Source organism: Nyctereutes procyonoides, unplaced genomic scaffold, assembly GCF_905146905.1.
Source record: "Nyctereutes procyonoides isolate TBG_1078 unplaced genomic scaffold, NYPRO_anot_genome, whole genome shotgun sequence".
NCBI classification, from domain to species: domain Eukaryota; kingdom Metazoa; phylum Chordata; class Mammalia; order Carnivora; family Canidae; genus Nyctereutes; species Nyctereutes procyonoides.
Window position 1 is genome coordinate 31,861,087 of NW_026575020.1, and position 23,657 is coordinate 31,884,743.

The 23,657-nt window shown below is 57.6% G+C and overlaps 2 protein-coding genes across 19 annotated transcripts in view; one reads left to right on the forward strand and one right to left on the reverse strand.

Moving 5' to 3' along the window:
• Positions 1–9: 9 nt before the first annotated feature.
• Positions 10–8,861, reverse strand: REXO4 (REX4 homolog, 3'-5' exonuclease). Of its 3 annotated transcripts, XM_055334065.1 has the most exons (9): positions 7,385–8,270; positions 7,147–7,262; positions 6,610–6,974; positions 4,974–5,111; positions 4,550–4,743; positions 3,164–3,252; positions 2,062–2,136; positions 1,519–1,593; positions 10–890 (listed from the first exon to the last, which is right to left on the reverse strand). In XM_055334065.1, exons 2-9 carry the CDS (start codon positions 7,153–7,155, stop codon positions 759–761), a joined length of 1,077 nt encoding a protein of 358 aa, XP_055190040.1. In that variant the 5' UTR covers positions 7,156–7,262; positions 7,385–8,270; the 3' UTR covers positions 10–758. The 3 variants fall into 3 exon arrangements, with proteins under 3 accessions (XP_055190040.1, XP_055190025.1, XP_055190034.1); XM_055334050.1 differs by lacking the exons at positions 7,147–7,262; positions 7,385–8,270 and adding an exon at positions 8,489–8,861; XM_055334059.1 differs by lacking the exons at positions 4,974–5,111; positions 7,147–7,262; positions 7,385–8,270 and adding an exon at positions 8,489–8,861.
• A 395-nt stretch (positions 8,862–9,256) lies between these two features.
• Positions 9,257–23,657, forward strand: part of ADAMTS13 (ADAM metallopeptidase with thrombospondin type 1 motif 13) — a 30,416-nt gene continuing 16,015 nt past the window's right edge. For 11 of the 16 annotated variants that reach the window (XR_008665089.1, XR_008665090.1, XR_008665092.1 and 8 more), the window contains exons 1-15: positions 9,596–9,869; positions 10,755–10,816; positions 11,885–11,996; positions 12,307–12,373; positions 13,421–13,701; positions 14,547–14,706; positions 15,668–15,843; positions 17,752–17,835; positions 17,999–18,123; positions 18,246–18,392; positions 19,755–19,895; positions 20,537–20,699; positions 21,285–21,389; positions 22,120–22,271; positions 22,391–22,454. Coding sequence is in view for 13 of the 16 variants with exons in the window: in XM_055330314.1 (XP_055186289.1) it covers positions 11,901–11,996; positions 12,307–12,373; positions 13,421–13,701; positions 14,547–14,706; positions 15,668–15,843; positions 17,752–17,835; positions 17,999–18,123; positions 18,246–18,392; positions 19,755–19,895; positions 20,537–20,699; positions 21,285–21,389; positions 22,120–22,271; positions 22,391–22,454 (1,761 nt within the window). In the remaining 3 variants the exon portion in view is untranslated. Of the gene's footprint in view, positions 9,430–9,595; positions 9,870–10,717; positions 10,817–11,884; positions 11,997–12,306; positions 12,374–13,420; positions 13,702–14,546; positions 14,707–15,667; positions 15,844–17,751; positions 17,836–17,998; positions 18,124–18,245; positions 18,393–19,754; positions 19,896–20,536; positions 20,700–21,284; positions 21,390–22,119; positions 22,272–22,390; positions 22,455–23,657 lie in introns of those variants that run through there. The other 5 variants (XM_055330231.1, XM_055330247.1, XM_055330213.1 and 2 more) reach the window with 5 other exon arrangements.

Genomic DNA, 23,657 nt, shown 5'->3' on the forward strand with positions numbered 1-23,657 from the left:
AACTTCACCTCCAGTAAAAACCTGCATTTATGTTAAATGTTCTCAGTGGGTTTGGGCCTTCGTTGTGCAGCGGTCAGGTGGCCCAGGGTTTCATGCACCAAGTGCGACTTGTAGCCCCCCAATTGTTCTCAGAAAGACCAGCACACCTGGGGTCAAACCCACGGGATGCTCCAGCCCAATGGCTGGGGGTCGGATCGGCACGTCCATCTTAGAGGGGGAGAGGCACCACCTCTGGGAGCGACTGCTGTCACTGAGCTTAGACAGCCTGAGCCTTGCCGCCACTGTGGGCCCTGCCCTTCTGTTTAAACTTGGTAGGTCTACACACGGGCGGGGGGGGGGGGGGGGGCGGGACACGGGGGTGAGAAGGGGATGGCGCTCTTGGAAAATCTCCCTAAGTCCAAAGGCAGCCATAGCCGACTCCGAGACAGGGCCAGGTCCAGGAGTCCAGCAGAGTTCTTTACGTGACCGGACTCAGAGGGAAGAGGGGCCTCCTCCGAGGAAGGCGCTGCAAACCCAGGAGTGGGTACTTCCCACCCCTGGGACCAGGCAAGTCCCTGGCAAGGCTGCTGCCACACTGCAGTGGCAGCAGGTACCTCCCTCCATCAGTCCCCACCAGCCATCTCTGGCTGTGCCCAGGACAGACGCTCCTGCCCATGCTGCCCAGCCCAAGTCCCGGACTACACGCCCTGCCACCAGGACAGTGAACGTGTTTTGACACAGCTGCTGCTCTGGGGAGACCCAAGCTGTCCCATGCTTGGTCACAAGCGCCTGTGGACGGAGACACTGCTGCTGTCTGGAGTGGGGGCTGTGGGGTGCTTGTCCTGTGCCGTGCTCTCCCACTCCTTCTTCACCAGGATGTACAGTCTCATTGCTGCCTGGGCATCCTGAATCTAGGGGACACAGAACACTACTGTGACTGTCTGAGCAGGTGACACGCACGGCTATAGACCACCTAACCCCACAACTGCCAGGCCCGAGGACCAGACACGCACACAAAAAAGCCAAGCCAGGCAGCAGTTTAGGGACTCGATCTTGGCCAGGCTTTGGTGACCCTGGTGCCTCACTTATGGGGGAAAAAAGGAACCTAAGGAAGGGCAAGGACAGACACACGGACACGTAGGCGGGAGGACATCTCTGAGTGTGATGCCATGATGTGGGGGCTGGGTTCCAGGGGCCAGCAGCCTGGCACCAGCACTCCTTAGCCCCCACACTGCAGCCTGTCACGAGGCCCAGGGACTAGCTGGGGCCATGTCACCCTAAAAGACCTTCAACCTAGGTGGGGGACTTTTTCTCCAAAAAGCTGCAATGATGGTACTTTTTTGTGTTTAAATGTTAATTAGCTAAACGTAAACAAACATTCAGAATTTAGGAACGCTCTGTGAGCCTGCTGTGCCATCTCACTTTTAGGGACCAGAGGCCTCCTACAACTAAGTTATCCAGGTCCCTGACAGGGCACCTTGGTTGTATGGTCAGGGATGGCCCCTGATCCTGAGGACAGTCCCCCCAGGACACACTTACCGAACAGTGCTCTGCCTGCTGCACCTTTATCCCCAGGATTCTCTCTGCAAGCAGCTTCAGAGATGGCCGCCCACTCTGCCAGGGGAGAGAGGAAAGCACACAGCCACACTGGGGTGCAGGCCTTTGCGGGCTCTGCCCTAGGGCTGCTGGGCACTGCACTGGGCGGGGAGTTAGGGGAGTCACCTACTGAGGCCTTCACCAGAGGTGCCGTGGCCTCCAGGGCTGGTGACACCCACAGTCAGCCCGGAGAGGAGGACCCAGGCGGAGTCTGCATCTCTCTTCTAGCCTCAGGCCTCCTGCTACAGCAGATCTGAGGGCGGCAGCTCCCCTGAAATGGTGGGGGTCTTCTTGCAGAGATCGGGGCTGGAAGAATCTGCTCCTGCTCACATGGACCTCTGGGGGCAGCCCTCAGCAGAACTCTATACTTTTTTCCCTTTTAACCTTTGAGTTTCAAAACTTAAGACAACCCCAAACCAAAACCAGAACCATTACACAAACCAGGAGAACAACTGTGACGTATAGAGCCCCACTCATTGTAAGTACCTTCACTTGACTCTTGAAAGGTTTGTATTTCTGTGTGTCCCGAATCTTCTTTTTTGGGTGATCAAGAAACAGTACCTGGAAGAAGAGAAGAAGGATGGTCACAGTTGTTTGAGCGCAGTGGCGGGGCTCCCTCCTCTCAAGGTGCCTCTCAAGGGACCCTGATGCAAAACACACTCAGGTAAAAGGGGACTGATATGAACTCGGACTTGTGATAGAAAGCTATCACGCTGTCCGAAGACCATTCCCAAACCTAAGAACCCCATTAATAAAGCCTCAGTCTCAAAGCCAGGGAAACAGGAGACCAGCAGCCACCACTTGACCAGTGAGCACAGCGTTCTTGCATTGTCAGCGGGTGTCACACAGGCAGGACGTCGGGGGGGATAACAGATTGTAGCAGCTCATCCTAGGACCTCAGGAGAGGGCTGGACACAAGTGCGCCCACATCACCAGAGATGGGGCAGGCGCAAAGGGGCTGCAGGACCAGTAGGGAGGTGGCCACTGAGGGTCTGTAGCACCGCATTGCAGTGGGTAGAGGACCTGCCGGCAGTTTCAATACTTCAAAATTTCAAAAGGCAACACAGGCTGACATTCCAGGGTGCCTGAAATGTCTGAGAACTCCAGGGTTCCATGGAAACGCCATGCCCAGAAAGGGCAGCCTCCCACTCTGCCTGCCCTGCTGCTTTCATCTAAGGTGGCTCAGTTCCGCCCATAGCAGAGACCCTCAAGGAGCAGAGGCTGAACGTCACAGCCTCTGGGGCACCAGAAGTGGCCCCTTCTGGGGAGACAAGAGGAGCCCCAGCCGGCGCTCTGACCTCTGTGGAGTCCCAGGCCTGGCCAGTTGGGTGGAAGCTGCAGAGGCAGCAGCCTGGCTCCTCTCCATGTAATGTGCTTGAGCAGTGGGCATGTCGCATAACCCACAGCACCTCGCTTCTAGCGCCTACAACAGGAGCATGAAGGCCTCAGACGCCTTTTAAAGAACTGAAAAATGCCTAGCACTACTCCCAGGACAGGGGAAAAAACTCGCTAAGTTGCACCTGGTACTGTGACTATGGCCTACAAGCCCCTCCACGGCATGAGGCGTGCATGCAGCAGGCAGCAGTACCTTCAGGTCGTTATGCAGCGCATGTCCGACCAGAATGCGGCCCTTCAGCATGTCTGCCACCTCCTTCTGAACGACTTCGAATTTTTCTCCTGACAAGCAAAACGAAGAAGTGGTTTTTAGCAACGTGGACGAGGGTGGGCTTTCAGAAGCACTCAGAGCCACCCAACAATAATTTTAACTGTTGAATCTTGTAAGAATCAGGCTGGGATTTCAAGCTTTCCAACTGGAAATAAAAACAAAAATGGTCCTTCACCAGGGATGGTGGAGTGCTGCTCCAGACACTCAGCCCCACAGGGAGCAGTGTGCCTGCTCTCCTAGCAGATGCCCTTGGGGTCACCCCACCCCCTCCTGCCAAGGGAAGGGTCGGGTCACCCCGTGACCCCACCTGTCCCCAACAGAGGAGATGAGATCAGGGGCAGCCCACCTTGAGCAGGACCTGTCAGGGCCTGGAGCTGAGGGGCTGGTCAGGCTGCAGCACCACTTGTTGGTTGGATGTACAGAGGGGACCTGAGAGCTGCAGAAAGGAGACTGCATGGGGCAGAAGGGACAGTGACCTCAATCCTGAAAGCTTCCAGGACCTCTCCAGGTCACTAATCTCGGAGTCACCCTGGGGGCCTTTCTGTTCCTCCTCCCCCACATCCAATCCATCAGAAAACCTACAGACTCTGCCTTCAGGGTACATCTGGGTTTGGGCCGCCCCCCACCAGGTCACCACTAGCACATGCCTCCTCTTCCTATTTCCAGCCTCATGGGCCTACCTAGGAGTCTATTTTCGACACCACAGCCAGAAGGAACCTGTTAGAAGCTGAGCTGGGCCTCTCACTGCTCAGACCTTTGCATGGCTTCCGAAAATCCTCACAAAGACGAGACCCTGTAGGGTCTACCTGCTCTCCTGCCCCCCACACCAGCATATACTCTCTGGGTGACACAGAGGCAGGGACACAAATGTGCCCAAGAGCCATCTGAAAATGGGTCACCCTTCGGGACTCTTGCGGTGGCGAATGCTCCCAACAGAAAGGGGACATAGAGAAAAAGAGGGGGTACCTGGCTGGCTTGGTCGCTGGAGCGTGCAACTCGATCTTGGGTTCGTGAGTTTAAGCATCACGCTAAGTAAAGAGGCTACTTAACAAAATAAAAAGGGAGAAGGGAGGGCAGCCCGGGTGGCCCAGTGGTTTAGCGCCTGCCATCGGCCCAGGGTGTGATCCTGGAGACCCAGGATTGAGTCCCACGTTGGGCTCCCTGCATGGAGCCTGCCCCTCCCTCTGCCTGTGTCTCTGCCTCTCTCTCTCTCTCATGAATAAATAAATAAAATCTTAAAAAAAAAAAAAAGGGAGAAGGGACTCAGGCATTGCTTCTCCTCCGTGCTCATGAGCTGGGAGGACCCACCCTGCTTGAGGTTTTCTGGCCGGATCCCGCTGACCGCCGTCCTGTAGTCCGTCACCGGCTGGGTGGGCTTGACGTACTTGTCATAAACACACTTCCCATATTGGTTCACAATAGACACGCGGGCAGCGACGCTCTCTTCCCCCTTGGGGCCTGCGCCCACCATCTCACAGTCCATGGCTAAGGCTCTCGTCAGGCTGAAAGGAACCAAAGGTTCCAGTTTAACCAACACGGCAGGACCCAGCAATTGGCACCTAAAGTTCTCCACCCCTCACCACTGCTCGAGGGACCAGCTCTCTGTGCTCAACACTCCTCGAAGGACAGGGTGGCGCCTGCCTGATTCAAGTCGGGGAGGACAGAGCTCCTTCCCCAAACCCTTGCCCTTTTGGGCTCAGTGCTGCCGGGGGCCCCGGCCCTGTGTGCATACCCGCTGAAGGCCTGCTCCTTCACCAGTGTGATGCTGCTCTCACTCTGCCCCAGCTGCTGTCTTGCTATCCTGGCTGCTTCTGGGCCCATGGCTGCTTCGATATCCGCGGGGTCAACATCATCAAACCAGATGTCTTCTCTAAAAGGCAGAGAACAGGGACGTCTGGGTGGCTCAGTGGTTAAGCGTCTGCCTTCGGCTCAGGGCATGATCCTGGAGTCCTGGGATCAAGTCCCACATCAGGCTCCCTGCAATGGAGCCTGCTTCTCCCTTTGCCTATGTCTCTGCCTCTTTCTGTGCCTCTCATGAATAAACTAATAAAATCTTTTAAAAATAAATAAATAAATAAAATGCAGAGAACAGGCCAGGCACGCTCGTCAGTGGAGGTGCTGGTACAGCTGGGGGGGGGAGGGGTCGGCACCCAACGGCCCAGCTACTCCTGCTGTTTGCCCAGCATGGCACCCTGCTTTTCTTTTTAGTTACAGGATGAGCTCGTTATCCAGAAATTAGGAACTACAAGTAAACAAAAAGGACGTAAATTACAAACATACAACCCAGGTATAATGAGTACTAACTTTTTTTTCCCCCATGTCAAGGAAGTAGTAGGTTCATCATGGAACACTTAGTAAGGAACATTTCCAAGGAGTAGGAAATGGAAACCCAGACATCCCTGCCCAGCTCCCCCCACTTCGCCCACCAGCAACCTCTAGTGTCGTCACATTGAGGCCTCAAGGCTAGATGCACACGCAAGGGTGACCATTCCCACCTGGGAAACTCGGTCTCTCGGGCTCAGCTAAATGCCTTTTCCTTATTAGAAATCTCTTCCTGACCCCACCTCTGGCCACGTTGCTCTGGCCTTTTGCTCCCAGAAGCTTCTCCCTCCTTTAGTTTATCCTGACCACATTTACAGAATCACTGGAGTAATTTCAGTTTGGTGGTCTCTCCTGCTTGACTGTCAGCGTCAAGGGGGAGGGCCCTGTCGCACCTGCTCCATTTCCAGAAGGTGTCCCTGGCACAGTGACACATGGCCGGCACTCAAACCCCTCTTTCCTGGAACCTTCAGCAACCCAGGCGACTCGCCACCAGCCTGACTTACGACCATGCCACTTCCAGCCAAGCCACGCAGAGGCAGCCACTGGCTCTTGGTCTGCCTGCCCCACATGAGTGATCCACACAGGGTCTACTGAGTAACCACCAGGTGCTGAGCCAACACATCGCATCTCATACCCGCTCCCCACCCCCAGTATCACAGATGACCATACTGAGGTCATGGGATGTCAGGAGCTTACACCAGAGCATCTGACTTGCAAGATGCAGAAATTGGTTTGAAACTCAGGTCTTTCTGGCTGTGGCATTCATTCATCCCACATATCTTTACTGGAGGCCTACTAAGGGCCAAGCTGCTCTAGGCCCTGGAGATTCAACAGTTATCAAGCAGGGCCTTCCCTCACTATGGCTTTATCCTAGGGGAAACGAGGGATAAGCCAAGAAATAGCAGTGGGGTAAGGTGATGGAGGGAGTGCAGGAGCCACCAGCCTAGGCCTCCCTGAGGACACAGGCCCCCCCTGCAGCACAGGGGGGTGGAGGTGACCAGCTGGGTCACCAGAGTTTGGCCCAGGCAGACGCCACCTGTACTTACTTGGTGGGCAGGGCCGGGGTCAAGGCCACAGGCACCTCCTTAGCTTTCCATTTCCACTTTCCACACTTGATGTCTCCTCCTCTTGGAGAAATGTCACCGTTTGTCCTTTTCTTGGCTCCTTTCTCACTGTGCTCTGCTCTGCTGGCCTTTGTGGGAGGTGCTGGCACCTTCCTTTTCCCTGGAGATCCTGAAGCAAGAGAGTCACTGCCAGTGGCCCCTGGGTCTGTGGTCTTCATCTCCACCTTACTTCTCTGTGCTTTATCTAGGACCGCTTTTCTCTTTTGTTGGGTAATCCCGGGCTGCTTTTTGGAATCTGTCTGAGAGACGAGAGGCTTTTCCGGGGCTTGTGTTTTTTGTTTCAGGAGCTAATAGGACCCAAAATAAAATACAGGACACGTTTAGATTTGGAAATCACACACAAGAGATTGAAAAGCCTTACGTGTGTACATACACTCGTACGCATCAGTCACATCTACGTATGGCTGCTTCCACCATCACTGAGATGCAGTTTCAAAGGGTCTGGGAAAAGCCCCTTACCACTCCCATCTGAAGTCACACACGGTGAAAGTTTCCTGGCTTATCTGACTCCAGTGCATGATTTGAGATCTGCTTCCTCGTTCCTACACTTCAAACTGTGTCTGCATCTTAAGTACCTATTGAAGGGACAGAGACTTCAGTCTGAGCCCAAGGGGACGATAAGCAACCTGTTTACAGTTAGAGTTACTTCTCCCACAGACTGGGCCAACCAGCTGCAGTATGGAAACCACTTCCTTACCAAGATCTCTTGGTATGCTCTCGCCAATGGGGTCTCAGGAGGGGGAAGGGGCGTATGTTCCACAGAGAGTGTCTGTCAAACTGGGGGAGGCTGACGAGCGGCCAGCGGCCTTACTGCTGCTGCTGTTGTGCAAGGAGGGCTCTCGGGGTTCTTCCAGCCCAACCTCCCCGCTGTGCTCCTGTCCCCAGCACGGCTGTTCTCAACCACAGCGACGCTGGTCACGTGGCAGTGCGCTGGGGCACGATGACCTGGGTGCCTACTCACTTCTACACACGCTTAGGAACGCAGGATTTACTTTCTTATAGGAAGTAGAGAAAATACGATGTTTCCCCCATAACCACCATCCTTCCCCCTCATTCAATCTTGCTTTACTTTCTCCGGGGAAAGAGAAAGGCAGAGTCACACCCCAAGAAATTGCACAGAACCCGGGGGGGTTTCCTGAAGGAAGCTCATTAGTCCTGTCCCCCGGGGCAGGCGGTCGGGGCCTCCCATCCCAAGACACCGGCCGTGCTAGGAGGCTCCAGAAGCCCGGAGGCTGTAGAACAGAGTCCAGGAACCCGTGGAAGGCTCTGCAGGTCACCAGCAGCAAGGCACACATGACGCCGAAGTGTGAATCTGCACCCCGGCGCCCCGTCTTCACTAGCCGTGGGACGATTCCATCCCTTAAGCTCCGGGCCTCAGTTTCCCCAGCAGCTAACTCCAAGGGCGGCCCCGCGAATTTATGACTGAACTACAAGGAACAGCACCCGGCGGAAAGGAACATCCACGGGGGAGCTGGGCCTGGAGGCCCAGAGGCGGCAGGCTCCCCTGGCCTGCAGGGCAGGGGCTCCACCTGTAAGCGGGAGGCCGCAACGGGGCCCGTGGCACGCGCGGGCTTGCGGGAAACAGGCACGTGCAGGAGCCAGGCCGCGGGTCCACGCCGGGTCCACGCCGCGCGAGGGCGGGGGCCTGGGGGCACCCTCGGAACCGCGGGGATCCCATCCGCCCGCCCGCCCGCCCGCCCGGCCAGCCGGGGCCCCACGTCGCCCTCCCCTGCCCTGCCCTGCCCTCCCCTGCCCTGCCCAGCGGCCTGCGCCCTCCGTCCGCGGGGCCGCCCAATCGCACCTCCTGCAGCGCCCTCCAGTTTCGGGAGAAGTCCTCCGGCGCCTCCGGAGGCCGCCCCACGACGACCCTGCGGCCGCCTCCCGCCCCCTCGCCCGCTTCTCGCCGTTTGCTTTTCCAGAGTCTCTTCTTCCTGCTTTTCTTCCGAGGCAGCTTCAGGCCGAGGCCCGGCTCAGCCTGGGGGTCGCCCGGGGCGCGCCTGGAGGGCAGCGCCTTGGCCATGCCGGGGGCGGGGGGGGGGGCCCGGGGCCTCGCCGCCCGGGCCCGGAGCCGGGCTCTGCCCGCCGAGCGCAGGCCCACGCCCCCGGCGCCCCGCACGCCGCGGACGCCGGCCTCCCGCACCCCGGAAGCGACCCCGCGCGCCGCGGCTCGTGCGCCCCAGGCCCCGGAAGCGCTCATCTCTCCCCGGCCCGCTGGAAACCCGGCCTCCGCCCCTGGTTCCGCAGGGCCCGGGGCGGGGCAGGGCCTCTCCGCCCTCCTGGGAGAAGGCCCACCGCCCCAGCGAGCGGCGTCCAGGCTCCACGACCGAGGGCAGGGCTCGGGGTGGCCGAGGATCTTACCGAGAGCCGGGGCGGGGATGAGAAACGAGGGCGCCGGAAAGGAACTGGGGGGCCGCCGTGAGTGTAGCACCGCGACTGGGCTGGCCGAGCGCGGGGAAGGCAGACGGCCGCGAGAGGGCGCTGGTGGGCTGGGCGGGGCCGGGGGCGGGGGCGGGGGCGGGGGGCGGGGGCCGGGGCGGGGCCTACCTCAGAGGGTAAACTGAGACACGGGGCTGCCGAGGCCGCTGAGCCCCCGCCGAGAGCACCGAGGATGCATCGTAACGACGCTGTGTATGACCTTGCGGCGCCGCGGGGACGGTGAATCCCCCGCACCCCCAGCTTGGCCCCGCGGGGCCTGGTTCATCCCGCGGAGGAGCCTCGGCTTCCGAGAGCCTCCGGCTGCGTGTGCGTGCGGGGGTGGGGGCTCTCGCGGAGGGGGGACGCCGGAGGCCCCGGGTACCAGGAGCTGCCCTGCAGGGAAGGGGACGAGGCTGCGGGGGGCCCGGATGGGGGCGGGAGGTTGAGGCAGGGCCGGGGCGGGCAGACGACCTGCGGGAGGCGGGGGGAAGAACAGTTTTCAGTGTGAATGTGCCCCATTCAGTAGTTACAACGTTTGGGACATACTAACACGAATGCCGACAGTGTTCGGTGTTTATGCGAAATCTAAAGAATTTTTAAAGGTTGTACTTATTTATTCGTGAGAGACACACAGAGAGAGGCAGAGACACAGGCAGAGGGAGAAGCAGGCTCCAGGCAGGGAGCCCGACGTGGGACTCGATCCCGGGTCTCCAGGATCACGCTCTGGGCCAAAGGGAGGACGAACGCTCAACCCCTGAGGCACCCAGGTGACCCCCAAATTGAAATTTAATTGGGCGCACTGATTTTTATTTCTGAATGAGCAAGTGACACGTGCGTGCACACTTGGACAGGAAACCAGGACGCAGAGGGAAGACAGCAAGACCCTTGAGGTACCTGAGGAAGAGGAAGCCAGTGTGGCTGTCTCCGTGTGCCAAGGGGGCAGGCTTAGCTCTGCAGGCAGAGCGACAGCAGGGGCCAGTCTAATCTGATTACAGAGCTTCCCAGGCTGCCGGGAAGTGTTTGGACATCTTAAGGGCAAGGGGATGCCATCGACTACTTTAGAGCTGGGGGGTGATGCAGTCTGACTTGAGTTCTTTAGAGAACACTGGCACTGTGAGAAGTGGGATGGGGAGGGCGTGTGAGAGAGAGAAAGAGAACAAGCATGCATGCAGGGAGGCCAGGCAGGAGCCAATGACCCATGCCCAGGGCCCCGGTGATGAGCTTGGATTAGGGCAATGTGTCCATCTGGGTCTCCAAGGAGCAGTCACAGAGATGGTCAGGAACGCATGGCATAAATTGGGATGCTGTACCTGGGAAAGGTGAAGGAAGAAGTGCAAGATGGGCAGGGAGAGCCTCAGGCAATCATGAAGATCTGGCCTGAGAAGGGAAAGCAGACTGGCCCAGGATGGAATCCTGCAGCCCCCGCCCCCAGCTAACAGAGGACAAGGAGGCAGGAAACCTGCACAATCGCCCTGCCAGCTGCCAGCTGCCAGCTGCCAGCTGGGTTTTGGGTGAGGGGGTGTCCTGGAGGTGTAAGGGAGCATGAAGAGTGTGACCAAGAACCTTCCAGAAAGTGAAATGGGCTGCCAGGTGATCTGTGATGCTGAGGGGAGCATGGTGCCACCTCACCTGGTTCTGTGACTGTCTTTCAGGGGGGCAGACACAGAATAGTAGCTGAGAGGGAGGAAGTAAGACAGAGGAGTGTTTGTAGGACGTAAGTATACAGGGGGACCCAGAATCTGCACTGGGTGAGAAGGGTGAAATGAAACACAGTACTTACGTCGAGGGGTTTTTAAATGGAGCCAGGAGGGGATCCCTGGGTGGCTCAGCGGTTTAGCGCCTGCCTTCGGCCCAGAGCATGATCCTGGAGTCCTGGGGTCAAGTCCCACATCAGGCTCCCTGCAACTCTGCCTGTGTCTCTGCCTCTCTCATGAATAAATAAATAAAGTCTTTTTAAAAAATAAATAAACGGAACTGGGAGTCCATGAAGGAGATGGGCCACATGCACATCTTCCCCATTCTCACCAGTGGAACTGTGAACTTTTGGACTGGGCCAAAGTGCAAATGCTGCAGGGGCCTACAGGGACCTATCCTGACCACTTACAACCATCCTACGGTGGGTGGAAGACTGCTCACTGAGGGCCTTAGTCGAGATTTATAACATAAAGGTTTCCCATCTGTTGCCAACACCAATAAAAAATCCTCTGTAAGCAGTGTACACAGCCGGCCTATTTTTGCTGTGAATGCCCCCGACTTTTGCTCCCTAGTGGGGCACTGTTTGGATTGTGATCCAAATCTCTGTGCTCTGAATTGCAATTGTTGGATCCCAGATAAAGGTGCTTGTGTAATTGTGGCCTCCTGACAATTTTAGATCGACAAAGGGAATAAGTACTGGAATGCAGGACGGATCAGGGAGTGTCAGTGGAAGAGCAGTTTGTCAGAGGCTGGAATGTACAGCCTCTCAGTCAGGGGACAGTAACCCAGCCCCAGTTACAGAATCACACCTGAATTCACTTCTGCAAGATCCCTGGTCCAGCGCCGTCACCTCCTGGCCGTGCTGCCTGGCCCAGCCCCGTCGTTGGGGTAGGGGGTGGGGGTAGGATCTGGTGCTCTGGACCAAGGAGTACAAGAGCTTGCAGGCTGCCCACTCTTTGGCCCCTGCCCTGGGAGGAAGCTCCCAAGAGTAAACACAGCTTCCTCTCCCCGCCCACTGCCCCGTGGGGTCTACCACAATCCACCCCAGCCAGATTTCCAGTCAAAAGGCTCTCTCCCTCTGCTCCAGGCTGGCTTTCCTGAAGATGAGGGAGCCTCGCCCCTGGGGGAGAGGTGTGGGGGCAATTCTCACATCTGTCTTCTTTCTCCTGGGCTGCTGGGGACTCTCCGATTTCCAGCAGGTGGGTGAGTCTGCAGGAGCCCTGGGGCTCTTCTGGGTGCTGAAGGAGGGTGCCCTGGGGAGGGAGGGGGCTGCCTAAGCAGCCTTTGGGCAGAGTGGGGGTGTTCTTTCAGCTTTGGGGTGTGCACTGGGGTGGGGGGGAAGATCGGAGCTTGGGGTTCCGGGCATGAAGTGTGCTTGCTGCTGAAGGAATGGGCTTCTCAATGTGTCCCCGCAACCGCCATGTCAATTCCTTGCTTCTCTCGTCTGCTTGCCTTGCCTCTCTCACTCCCTCTTCCTCTCCCTCTTCTCTTGTCCTTTTGGTCTTGCAGCAATTTCTTCAGGCTTTGGACCCGGAGGAAGTGACTTCTTATTTTGGCCCTGAAGCTACCCTAAAAGGTACGTGTCCTAGAGTCTTCTTAGCAGGGGGTGCTCCCCAGAGCCTGCGGGGCATGTCCTCCTGGAGTCCGGGCTCTGCTGGGAGGAGGTCCAAGGGGCTGCCATCATTCCTGCTAATTAGCTCCGGGCTTCTGCCAAGGCCATAGAATCTGGTCCTGGTATTCTGACCCCAAGCTTCTGCTCAATATCTCAAGGAAATGGTCACTAATTAGCTGGTCCCTTTTACCCTGGGGCCTCCCGCAGGCTGGCGGAGCTGCAGGAGCTCTGGAGGTTTCTGGTCATGGATGGAAATATTTATCCCTTCTGTGAGAAACAAGATAGGCGCTGGCTCAGGCTCCAGCCAGAGCCTCTCTGTCGTTCTCCGCCCTGTCTGTGGGCTACTGTGGGGTGCCCGCCCCCTTCTCCAAGTTGGGCCACTGATCTAAAGGCTGCTGGGAACCAGAGGTGGGGGTGGGGCTCGTGATTAGGGTGGAGAGAAATAAGGGGTGTCCCGCTTGTGACTGAATTCTCTGTGGCCTGGGCCAAAGGCAAACAGAGCCCTGCTTGGGGCTGCCTAGGTGTGGAGGGTGGGGACTGGACACTGTTATCAGGACCCCAGGTCCCTGCAGCTGTGCCCTTCCTGGGGCCTGGGGTCCCTAAGGCCTCCGGGGGGCTACTTAGGAGTGAGGCACATGGTGGAGAAGGATGGTGAGGCTGGCCTTGGGCGCTTGCTGTTCATAGAGGCCACAGAGGCTGTGCTCGTACCTGCTTTGCCTGTTAGGGTTCATGCCACCATTGGTGAAAGCCTGTCATGGGGTGAGGCTAGGGCACTGAACGCCGGTCTTCCCCCAGGAGTGAGGCCTAGATTGGAGAGGCAACTTGCAGTCCACCACCCTGCAAGCTGGGAGGAGTTGGATTTGAACTCAGGCTGCCCCCTCTCTCCCTGGGCTTCCAGGCCAGCCCTCATGCCCACTCACCAAAGGGGAATGAACTGGGGCCCCCTGTCCCAGGCAGGAAGACCCAGAGGGCTCAGCAGGGCTGGGCCAGGCAGCTTCCTCTCTCCTGCAGCACCCCCATTTGATGTGGCCCCGCTCAGCTGCATCTGTGAAGATGGGCCCGGGGTGCCTCCCTGCCGGGCCCTGAGCTGCTCCCTGCACATCTGGGGACAGCTCTTCACCATCTCCTTCCCGCCTGAATGGAGCCTCTTTACCACCTCCTTCACCAGCGAGCTCGTCCTGAACGCCTCCCTCCAGCTCCTGAGGCGGCTGCCCCATCTCTGCTTCTTGGGGGGCCGCCCCCTGCTGCCCCTGGGGGCCGCGGCCAGGGTCACTTACTGCTCAGGCCACTTGGTGAGCACCAGGGCAAGACCATACTGAGGTTGGGCTTGGTGGGACCCCCGTGGTGTGAACAGGCCCTCCATCCGAAGGTGTGAGAGGACAACAACATCAGGTCTTTGCCACGTGCCAGGCCCTGCAAGGGCATGTTCCGTTGAGGCTCAGGAAAGCTGTCTGGGTTCCCCAAGACCACCGGACTAGCAGGGGGGCAGAGCCAGGTGCGAATACAGGGGACCACGGGATGGGAAGAACCAGGGCCTGGCAGTCATCCACATGGCCATGGACCAGTCACTCCATTGGATCTCAGGGCTTCCACTGAGAAATGGCGAGCTGTCCTGGGTTGTCGAGAGGACTGGTGTCAGGTGTCCATGTAAATTTGTCACTATGTATCAGTCAAGCTAGAGCCATCCACGTCGTTCTGGGGAAAGCCCAATGCCCCTCCATGGTTGCTGCCTTGGGTGGCCCAGCATGGGCTGGGACACGTGCTACTCGGGATCAGGCTGCTGACCGCTGTGCTGTTCATTAGCACGGGCCTCGCTAGTCCTTGAGACCCCCTCTTGTGTCTGTACACATGGGATCCCACCGGTGTCTTTACCAGGCCTACAGCTTGGGGCCCAGAGGCCAGGACGTGAGGGAGGCCTGGAGAGTGGGCAGTGGGGGGCTGGTGGCAGGTGGAAGCAGTAGGCACGGCCCCAGCAAGGCATGGATCCCTAGCTGTCCCACAGGGACGGGCCTGGGGACGTCACACTTGGAGAGAGCTCAGGGCAGGTCTGTGGGGCCCAGGGCTGTCACGTCCCTGGGAGGCTCTGTCCTGAAGTGGGGCACGTGGGCTCCGTGCCAGGCTGCTCTCTCTTCTCTAGGAGGGTGACATCCTGGTGGGTGCAGACCTGTTCTACATCCAGCCAGTGAAGATGCAGCACCGGGAGCTGGTGCCACCCTGGGCTCTTGCCCAGCCCCACCTGATCCACAGGCCTTTCCCCAAGGCCCCCACGGCCCCCGAGGCCCTTAACACCATCCGAGGTACAGCTCCTGGGAGAGAGAGGGTGGTGCTGCCCTTGGGGACAGCCCTGGGGGATGGCCAGCTCTCCCCAATGCCCAGGTGGCCACAATCCTGACTGAACCATCTCCTTCAGGATGCTGGGAGCGGGTTGGCCAGGGGAGCACATGGCCGGTCATCAGCCATGCCGCCCACTGTCTACTTGGTGGCCAGGTAGACGTATGGACAGCTCTTCATAGTTTACAAAGCACATTCATGGACACGTGTGGTTGGCAGGAAACCGCTTATTGGCGTTAGTTACTAGTACAGATGGGACCATGGAGTGACTCCTCAGGGCTGATATGGTGGTGCCAGGGCATGACCAGGATTGGAGCTGGTAGCTGCTGCCTCCCAGGCCCACTCGTCCAGTACCCAGGTGCAGGCAGGGTGGTGGCTTTGGCTCTCCTTGTCATCTTGGAATGACCCTGTTCTGCTCTCCAGCGTGTGCCCAGAGAGATGTCAGAACCAGGGCCTGGGGCTTTGGGGAACCCAAAGGACAATAAGGCCACCCAAGAGCTACCTCCTTGGGCCCTGCACTGCCACCTGGCCCTTCCAGATGCTCCGGAATACCTAGTCACGAATGGGATCTGGCCCTTGGGGCGGGGTGGAAACCAAGACCCGGCAGCAGCTTGGACCAGCCACCACTGGTCATAAGACTCACAACAGACAATGACTTCTGGGAAAGTGAGCTTGGGACCCTCAATCCTCCTGAGGAGCCAGGAGGCCAGCTCCTGGAGACACAGCATAGGCCCACTCACTGGGTGCTCCCCCGCCTGGGAGGCAGGTATTCCCTGCTCCCCATGTTCCCCATGAGAAAGCTGGGGATTGCGCCCCCTGACTCCCTATACCCATGGTGGAAAGTGGCAGGGACAGGACTCACATGGTGTCTCCAAGCCCAGAAAGATCTGGCCATGGGGCCAAAGCCACGGATTATCTGCTTTCTAGAAGCTTCGCTGTCAGCCCCGACTCCTCCCTCACCAGGCCGTCCTCGGTCCCCTCGCCTCCGGAGATGGGTTGCTGGGAGTGTCCTACACCTGGAGCTGCTGGTGGCCGTGGGCCCCGACGTCTATCAGGCTCACCAGGAGGACACTGAGCGTTACGTGCTCACTAACCTCAACATGGTGAGTGTTCCTTGGGCAGGGGATTCCGTGCATGGTGCTGACCATGAGGAGTGGAGTGCGGGAGCCTCTGCACATAGCATGCCACACTGGGGATTTGGGGCAGAATGGGAGTGGGCCAGCTTACGTGGTGGTTTGAACTCCTGTGTAAACCTAAGGCTGGGGTCATGCTTGGGGCCCAGGGCCTTGGGGTGTAAGGGGTGTGGTCTGCCCTTTGGTTCCTCCTCCCCTCCCTTACTTGGAGTGGAGGTGGGTGAGGTCCCGGGTCCTCTCTTGGCTCCCTAGTGCACCCCACAGCCTCTTGCTACCTGGGTCTCTTCTCTCTGGGGGACTCTCAAGTCTGGCCTCTGTCCTGAAGTCCATTTGCTCCCCAGGAACCTCAGCCAGCACTTCCCTGGCACCAGCAGGGGTGCCCCACACTGGCCTCTCCCAGTTCCCTTTCCCTTGGGCATCCCCATTGCTGTTGGCTTCTCCTTCACTTGGCTCCTAGGGGTGAAGGTGGGATGAGAAGTATGATTCCCACTGGTGGGCATCGAGAGACAGAGTCAGCAAAGAAAGAGGTGTCTCCATAATCAAATGCTCACGTGTAACACACTGTGATGTAAGGGACTACATGAGAGCCCATGCCTGCAGCTAGGCACGCACGTGTGACACGCACACACAGTGACTGCCCTAGGCTGCCAGGTAAGCTTCCACAGAGTCAGGAGCTTAATACCAACACTGCATGGAGACTGCCACCTTCTTGGAAGCTGGCCCCGGAGGCAGGCTGCCCCCAAGAATGTGGGGTACTTAGCCCCGCATTGTGCCCAGTCTTGGGTATGTCCACCTATTTTGGGCCAAAGGAAAAGTCCCCCAGGCTCAGAGCCCTGGGCCATCCCCCTCCCCCGTCCCTATGTGTTCTCTGGGTCCCAGGGCCATACCCACGTGGTCCTGCGGCCTCTCAGACCCAGCCCAAGTCCACAATAAGCCTGCTCAGGTGTCTGCCTGCAGCCCCAGAGGTGAAACACATTTCCTTTGAGCCCCTTAAAATCTGTTTTTGAGTATTAGGGGTGCTACCACCTCCAATATGCTGACATCTCATAATGGAGCCATACTCTCCTCTGGTCATTTGATGTGTCATGTGAGGACCTAGGATGGTGGTAGATACCAGACTGGCTCCTCGGTAATGGCCGTTGTCATGACCGGACACCCACCTTTGCCAGCTGTGCTGTTCCTAAGTCTGCCAAGACCACAGGAGGCTTTCCCTCCATTTTACAGAATATGAACCTGAGCTTCCCCAGTCAGTTAGCAGGATCCTGGGCGTACAGGTGGGAAGCAGAAGAGCTGGGATTCAGGCCCACTGAGGCTGGGGACAGCAAGGTGCTCTCTTGGGCACCATGTGTAATTCAGAGGACAAGCTGGTGCCAACAAACACACTACACGTTGAGCACGATTGGCATCTTGACACATGTGCCGAGAGAGAGCCAGGAGGCTGGCTGTGGGGGAGTCTTCTCTCTGGGGTCCCCAGGAAAGGCCTTGTGGAGGGCAGGGAGGCCCTCGTGCTGCCTCATGGAGATGCAGAGGTGGAGAGAAGGGTGTTTTGAGTGGGTGGACAGAAATGAGAAGGGAGAGGGCAAATCTGGTGAGAGAGAAGCAGTGTTGGAGTGGAATATTCTAGGCTAATAACAGTTATTTGCATCCCGTTGTTTCAGGTTTTTCTTCCTTGTGTTGGCTGGCTTTCTTGAGTCACAAGCAAGGGGAGGACCAGAGCCCATCTGCCCACCCCTGTGGCTGGCTTCCAGCCCAAAGACTAGCCTTTCCCCCCGTGCTGATGGAGCATCTTCTGTGGGCCCAGCTCTCTGCCCCCACCCCCACCCCCAGCTAGGCCACTCGAGCCCACATGAGTCACCTCTCCCTCCTGCTCTCCCACAGGGGTCAGAGCTGCTGAGGGACCCATCCCTGGGGGCTCAGTTCCAAGTGCATCTGGTGAAAATGGTCATTCTGACCCAGCCCGAGGTAGGCATCAAGCTGGGAGCCCAGAGTCACTGGAAAACCCATTTCTATCCTCTTTACCTCTTCCCGTGGGTCTCCCCCTCTGTAGCATGCACAGTAACAGGACTGTGGTGAGGACCCTGTTGGGTGCAGTTCCCATAAACATGGGCTCTATACTGATCCCTAGGATGCTCCAAATATCACGGCCAACATCACAGCATCACTGCTGAGTGTCTGTGAGTGGAGCAGGACAGTCAACCCTGAGGACGACACAGATCCTGGCCATGCCGACCTGGTCCTCTACATCACCAGGTAGCTGAGCTCCCCAGTGGCCCACCAGCCTGCTGGGGGAGCTGCACCCCTTCTCTGCAGAGGCTGCCTGGCAGCAGGCAGGGACCTCAGCATCACCCAAGTGTCTGTTCTCTCTTCCCAAGATTTGACCTGGAGTTGCCTGATGGTAACCGGCAGGTTCGGGGAGTCACCCAGCTGGGGGGCGCTTGCTCATCTTCCTGGAGCTGCGTCATCACTGAGGATACTGGCTTTGACCTGGGGGTCACCATCGCTCATGAGATTGGTCACAGGTAGGCATCTTGTCCTCTAGGCTGAGGCCCAGGAGCTGACCGGGGTTCTTGGGAGGGAATGTTGAGGCTGGCAGTGGGCCCTGGAAGAGTGTGCTGGAAGGAACCTGTACCCTTGGCCCCGGTGGACTTGGGGCTGGGGATGGGGGACAAGAGCTGGGAAATCTGATACCTCTTGATTAACAAACTTTTACACCCTAAGATAAGCAAACTTAGCAATTAGAAAATAAGTTTTCTACAAAATTCAGGTAAAGAAAAAGCAGGCTGTCAAAATTATCCCAGATCCTACCGCTTAGAGGTAACATCTGTTCACAGTTTATGTTTAATTTTAGTCATTTCTTAGCCACACGCATAATTTTTTATTTGTAAAATTGGGATTATACCGTAAATTGTTTTGTTACTGTTTTTTTTTTTTAAATGGAACGCTACATCCCAAACATTTTTTCCCCGGATCTTTTATAATTTTTTGTATGAGCTGTAATTTAGTTAATCCCCTGTTGTTGGCTTTTTAGGTTGTTTACAAATTTTTCCTGTTACGAACATCCTGCATTCTATAGGCAAATCTTTGTTGTTCCTGTCTATTGTCATTTACCTAAAGTGGCGAGGTTCTTTTATGATTTTTAGTCTTTTCATTATGACAGTAACACCTGTTTGCTGTAGAAAGACAGCACAGAAACCCATAAAGTAAAAAGTGAGTCTATGCTCCTTGCCCAATGGCCCCCACCTGCCCCCAGGCCTTGCAGCCTTTCTGAGTTCTGCTGTGGAAGCCCCACATCCCCATCTCTGTGGGTGGCCCAGGTGCCCAGCGAGGCTGGGGTCCTCACCCCCATATCAGTTCACAACAGCTCTACATTTACAGTGACTTCTGCAACTGGACATGACCCCCCACACACAGTGCCTTCATTCGCCTGGTTTGGAGGGAAAAGAAGGTTTTGAAAACCAGTGCCTTCCACTGGGATTGGAAACAATGGCCAAAGGCCTGCACATTTTCTCGATTTTTTTTTTTTTTTTTGTCAACCTCGCTATACAGGCAGTGGATGAATTTTCCTACTCTGAGTGGCCACCAATCAAAAAGTCATCACTGGCAGCCCCCCCCCCCCAGGGCCCCTTCTTGTAACACCACAGATTAGCTTGGTCTCAACGTTTTTAAAACTTTTCAGTATTTGTTAGCCCAAAGAGGCAGGAGCTCCCTGGCTGACCCAGCACTCTCTCCGGTGGGAAACTGAAGCAGGGCTCTCTGGTGGCAGGATCAGGATGCCCTTTGGTCCGAAAACACCCGGCCTCTCTGCCGGCCAAAGGGTTGGTCAGACCTGAACTGGGTGGGGGGGCCGTGAGGAGACCCTCAGTGTTGCCTTCCGCGCACAGCCTGGGCCTGGAGCACGACGGCGCGGCCGGCAGCGGCTGCAAGCCCAGCGACCACGTGATGGGCTCCCAGGACCAAGCGGCCGCCCGTGGGGACCTCTCGTGGTCTGCCTGCAGCCGCCAGCAACTGCTGCATCTACTCAGGTAGCTGCATCCCTCACCCCGCCCCCATCTATATCAGGGGGCACCCCTGCTTGTCCCTCAGACCCACCCCTCCATCTGCCCCAGCCCTGCCCAGCCCTGCCCAGCCCTCTGTTCAGTCCCATGGTGTCCCGCGCCCCCTCCCCAGAGGCCCCCATCATTGCTCCGGGGCAGCCTCCATCCTCCCTGGTGCCCTCGCATCCACCCTTCCCTCTGCCCCTCCACGTGTGCGCCCGTCCCTGCATCCACACCTCCCCACGCAGACTCCCTGGTTCCCTCCCACCCCCACGCACCCCCTCTTCCATCCCACCCGCTTCTGTGCCTACCCCTCAATTCTACCCCATCCACGCCCATCCCTCCACCCATCCCACCCTTGCATCGACCCCTCGGCCCCACCGGCTTCCCAGTCCAACCTCTGTCAGCCGTGTCCTCCTCCGGCTGCGTCGCGGCTGCATCGCGCGGGGTCTGTTCCACCCCCACCGGCTCCAGCCCCCACCTGCTCCGCTCCCACCTCCCCTTCTCACGGGCTCTGGCCTCAGGGCGGGTCCACACTGAGGACTCCCCTCCCCACCTGCCAGCTCCTTGTCCCACGTCCCACTCCCACCCCCTGTTCGCCGGGGGCCTGAGCAGGGGCCTTGTCACAGCGCAGGACTGTTGCGCTGCCTGGGGGACCCGCCAGAGCCACAGGCTGGGGCCGCCGGGCGCCTTCCCCAGGCGCAGCCTGGCCTCCTGTACGGCTCGGACGAGCAGTGCCGCGTCGCCTTTGGCGCTGGGGCAGTGGCCTGCACCTTCACCAGGGAGCATCTCGTGAGTCCCGCCGCCCCACTGTGCGCAACCCTCTGACCCTGCCCATGCTCCCTCTACCTGGGCCTGTCCGCCCCGCAGTCCAGCTCATGCCCCGCTGTGCACTGAGTGAGCACCCGCTGTGCCAGGCTGTCGGGGGCCCTTCTTCTTCTTTTTTTTTTTTTTTGTAAGATTTTATTTATTTATTCATGAGAGACATAGAGAGGCAGAGAAGCAGGCAGAGGGAGAAGCAGGCTCCCTGCGGGGAGCCCGATGGGGGACTCCATCTGAGGACCTCGAGATCATGCCCTGAGCCCAAGGCAGATGCTCAACCACTGAGCCACCCAGGTTCCCTATATATTAACGATACACATTAGTATATCTTCTTTGACCTAAAAGATATTTTTTTCTTTGGATAAAATAACTGAAACCATGTTTGTGAGCCCATAAAATGACTGTGGGCCCTGGTCACGTCCCTATTCTATGGAGTATGCCGTGCCCATTCTCCCTGGCCCCTGTGCCCACGGGACCCCGTATGTGTCACTGTGTCCCTGTGGTGTGTGGGGAACCATTAAGACTGGACACTGAACAGGCTGTCCCCCCTCCTAGGACATGTGCCAGGCTCTGTCCTGCCACACGGATCCCTTGGACCAAAGCAGCTGTAGCCGCCTCCTCATCCCTCTCCTGGATGGGACAGAGTGCGGCGTGCAGAAGGTCAGAGCAGGGAATGAAGAGATGCCAGAGTGTGTGCGTGTGTGTGTGTGCGTGTGTGTGTGAGAGAGAGAGAGAGAGAGAGAGAGTGCATGCACATGCACACAGGCAGCCTGCATTCCCAGGGCAGAGGACCTTGGTCACCTGGTCAGGAGAGATGGGCTGCAGGATGCCCTGTGTATCCGGTGACTTTTGGATGATGGGATGTATTTTCTAGGTCCATGGGACCTACAAAAACTGACAAAGGGCTTGCTGATAACTCTGCTGAGGCGTATGGGGGGTCCAGAGCCACAGCCAGCGTGTATTGAATACCCTGCCCCTCCCCGCACAATTGTTGAGTCTCTTTCCCCCTTTCCCTGGGTCTGGAGACGGCTTGTGCTGTCACCCCTGTACCACAGAGGAGATGAAGGCTTTGAGTGACAGTGATAGCCTGGCCCAGCTCCCTAACCCAGACTCCCTCTCAGGCCATACCAGGCACTCACCTCCCTCTACCCTGCAGACCTAAGTGACTCCACCTTTCCCCTCTGTGGGGCATGGCCAGACCCTTCCTGGGTCCTACAGCCTGGGCATTGCCCTCTTCCATCTAGCATTGTCTCCTGAGCAGGATGGGGGTGGGGGGTGCCTGCCCATGTGCTTGCCTATGTGGGTGTGGGTGCCTTGTGTGTGTGGTACCATGTGGTTATGGGGGATGTGGGGTGCCCTGGGTATGGGATGGTGTGTCCTTCTCTTACAGTGGTGCTCCAAGGGTCACTGCCGCTCCCTGGCAGAGCTGAGCCCAGTGTGGGTGGTGCACGGGCAGTGGTCTAGCTGGGGTCCCCCCAGCCCTTGCTCCCGCTCCTGCGGAGGAGGTGTGGTCTCCAGGAGGCGACACTGCAACAACCCCAGGTACATGTGGAGGGAGCACTGCCCTTCAGGTCTGGGAAGGGATGGAGCCTGCTCCACATTCCCTGGTTGGGAGGGCAGTGGCTCACCTGTCACCCCTCATGTCTTGTGGACATTTTCAGGCCTGCCTTTGGAGGGCATGTGTGCGTGGGTGCTGACCTCCAGGCGGAGATGTGCAACACCCAGGTAGGCCTTCCCTTGGGCCAGGACGAGAGGCTCAGGTGGGCAGCGCTGAGCCCTGGAATCAGGAGGGATCCCAAAAGATCAGGGCAGCTGAATTTGTGATTCACACCAGGGCGCTTTTGAGATTTGGGGGTGCTGCTCCACCTCCCCTGGGACCATGGTGCGTACTCTAGGACTTCCCTCCCCTCCAGGACCTCCTGAAACCATTCTTTCAGTTCCAAATGCTGGTGAAATCTACATCATATAAAACCATTTAAAAGTATGGCATCCAGGGGCATTTGGTACATTTACAGTATGATGTGACCAGCACCTCTATCAAGTTCCAGAGCATCTCCAAGACCCTGAAGCAGAACCCCAGACCCATTAGCAGTCCCTGACCCTGACATCCTCCAGCTCCTGGTAACTACCGATCCCTGCCTCTGGATTTGCCTGTCCTGGACATTTCATAGACATGGAACCCCACAATATGTGGTCTTTTGTGACTGGCTTCTTTCACTCCGTGTCATGTCCTCCAGGGTCACCCATGTCATAGCCGGTGTGAGAAGTTCACTCCTTATTAGGGTTGATTAGGGCTATATTCCATCATATGGATGGACCACATATTATCTGTTCATCTGTTGACAGACATTTTGGGCCATCTTGACGTTTTGGGCCATCTCCACCTTTTGGTTATTGAGAATCATGCTGCTCTGAACATGTGTATATGCACACTCGAGTACCAGTTTTTATTTCCTTTGTAATGCACCTAAAAGTGGAGTCATTAGTTCACATGGTATTTCTACATCCAGTCCTTTGAGGAACCTGCCAGCCATCCTTCACAGCAGCTGAGCCATTTGGCTTTCCCACCTGCAGTGTGCAAGGGTTCCACTTTTTCTCCATCCTCTCTATCCCTGTGGTCCGTGGTTTTGATCATGGCCATCGTCCTGGGCACCAACTGCTAGAATGGTGCCTGTGACACTTAGTTAAGATGTGCACCTGGTGAGACCTTCCCTCCCGCCTTCTCCAGGCAGACCCAGCGCCTCCCCAGACACAGAGGGCCGAGTTCTCACCTGGAGCACAGGCTTGGGGGAGGGAATGAGCGAGCAGGGCTCTTTACCTCTTTGTTGCCGGGTGGCAGTTCCTGCCCTGTGTCCTTGCAGATTCTTCTGGATCCTCCCATCAGCAGAGGAAGGCTCTGGCCTCTCCCACTTTACAGAGCAGGGAACC

What these genes read in the sequence shown, in the direction of transcription:
- REXO4 (XM_055334050.1), bottom strand. Translation starts at nt 8,707, where the DNA reads ATGGCCAAGGCGCTGCCCTCCAGGCGCGCCCCGGGCGACCCCCAGGCT. An exon ending in AAGGAGCAGGCCTTCAGCGG is followed by an intron (nt 4,744 to 4,973) that starts GTATGCACACAG and finishes GGTTCCTTTCAG; the next exon opens with CCTGACGAGAGCCTTAGCCA. An exon ending in AGCAGGCAGAGCACTGTTCG is followed by an intron (nt 891 to 1,518) that starts GTAAGTGTGTCC and finishes TGTGTCCCCTAG; the next exon opens with ATTCAGGATGCCCAGGCAGC.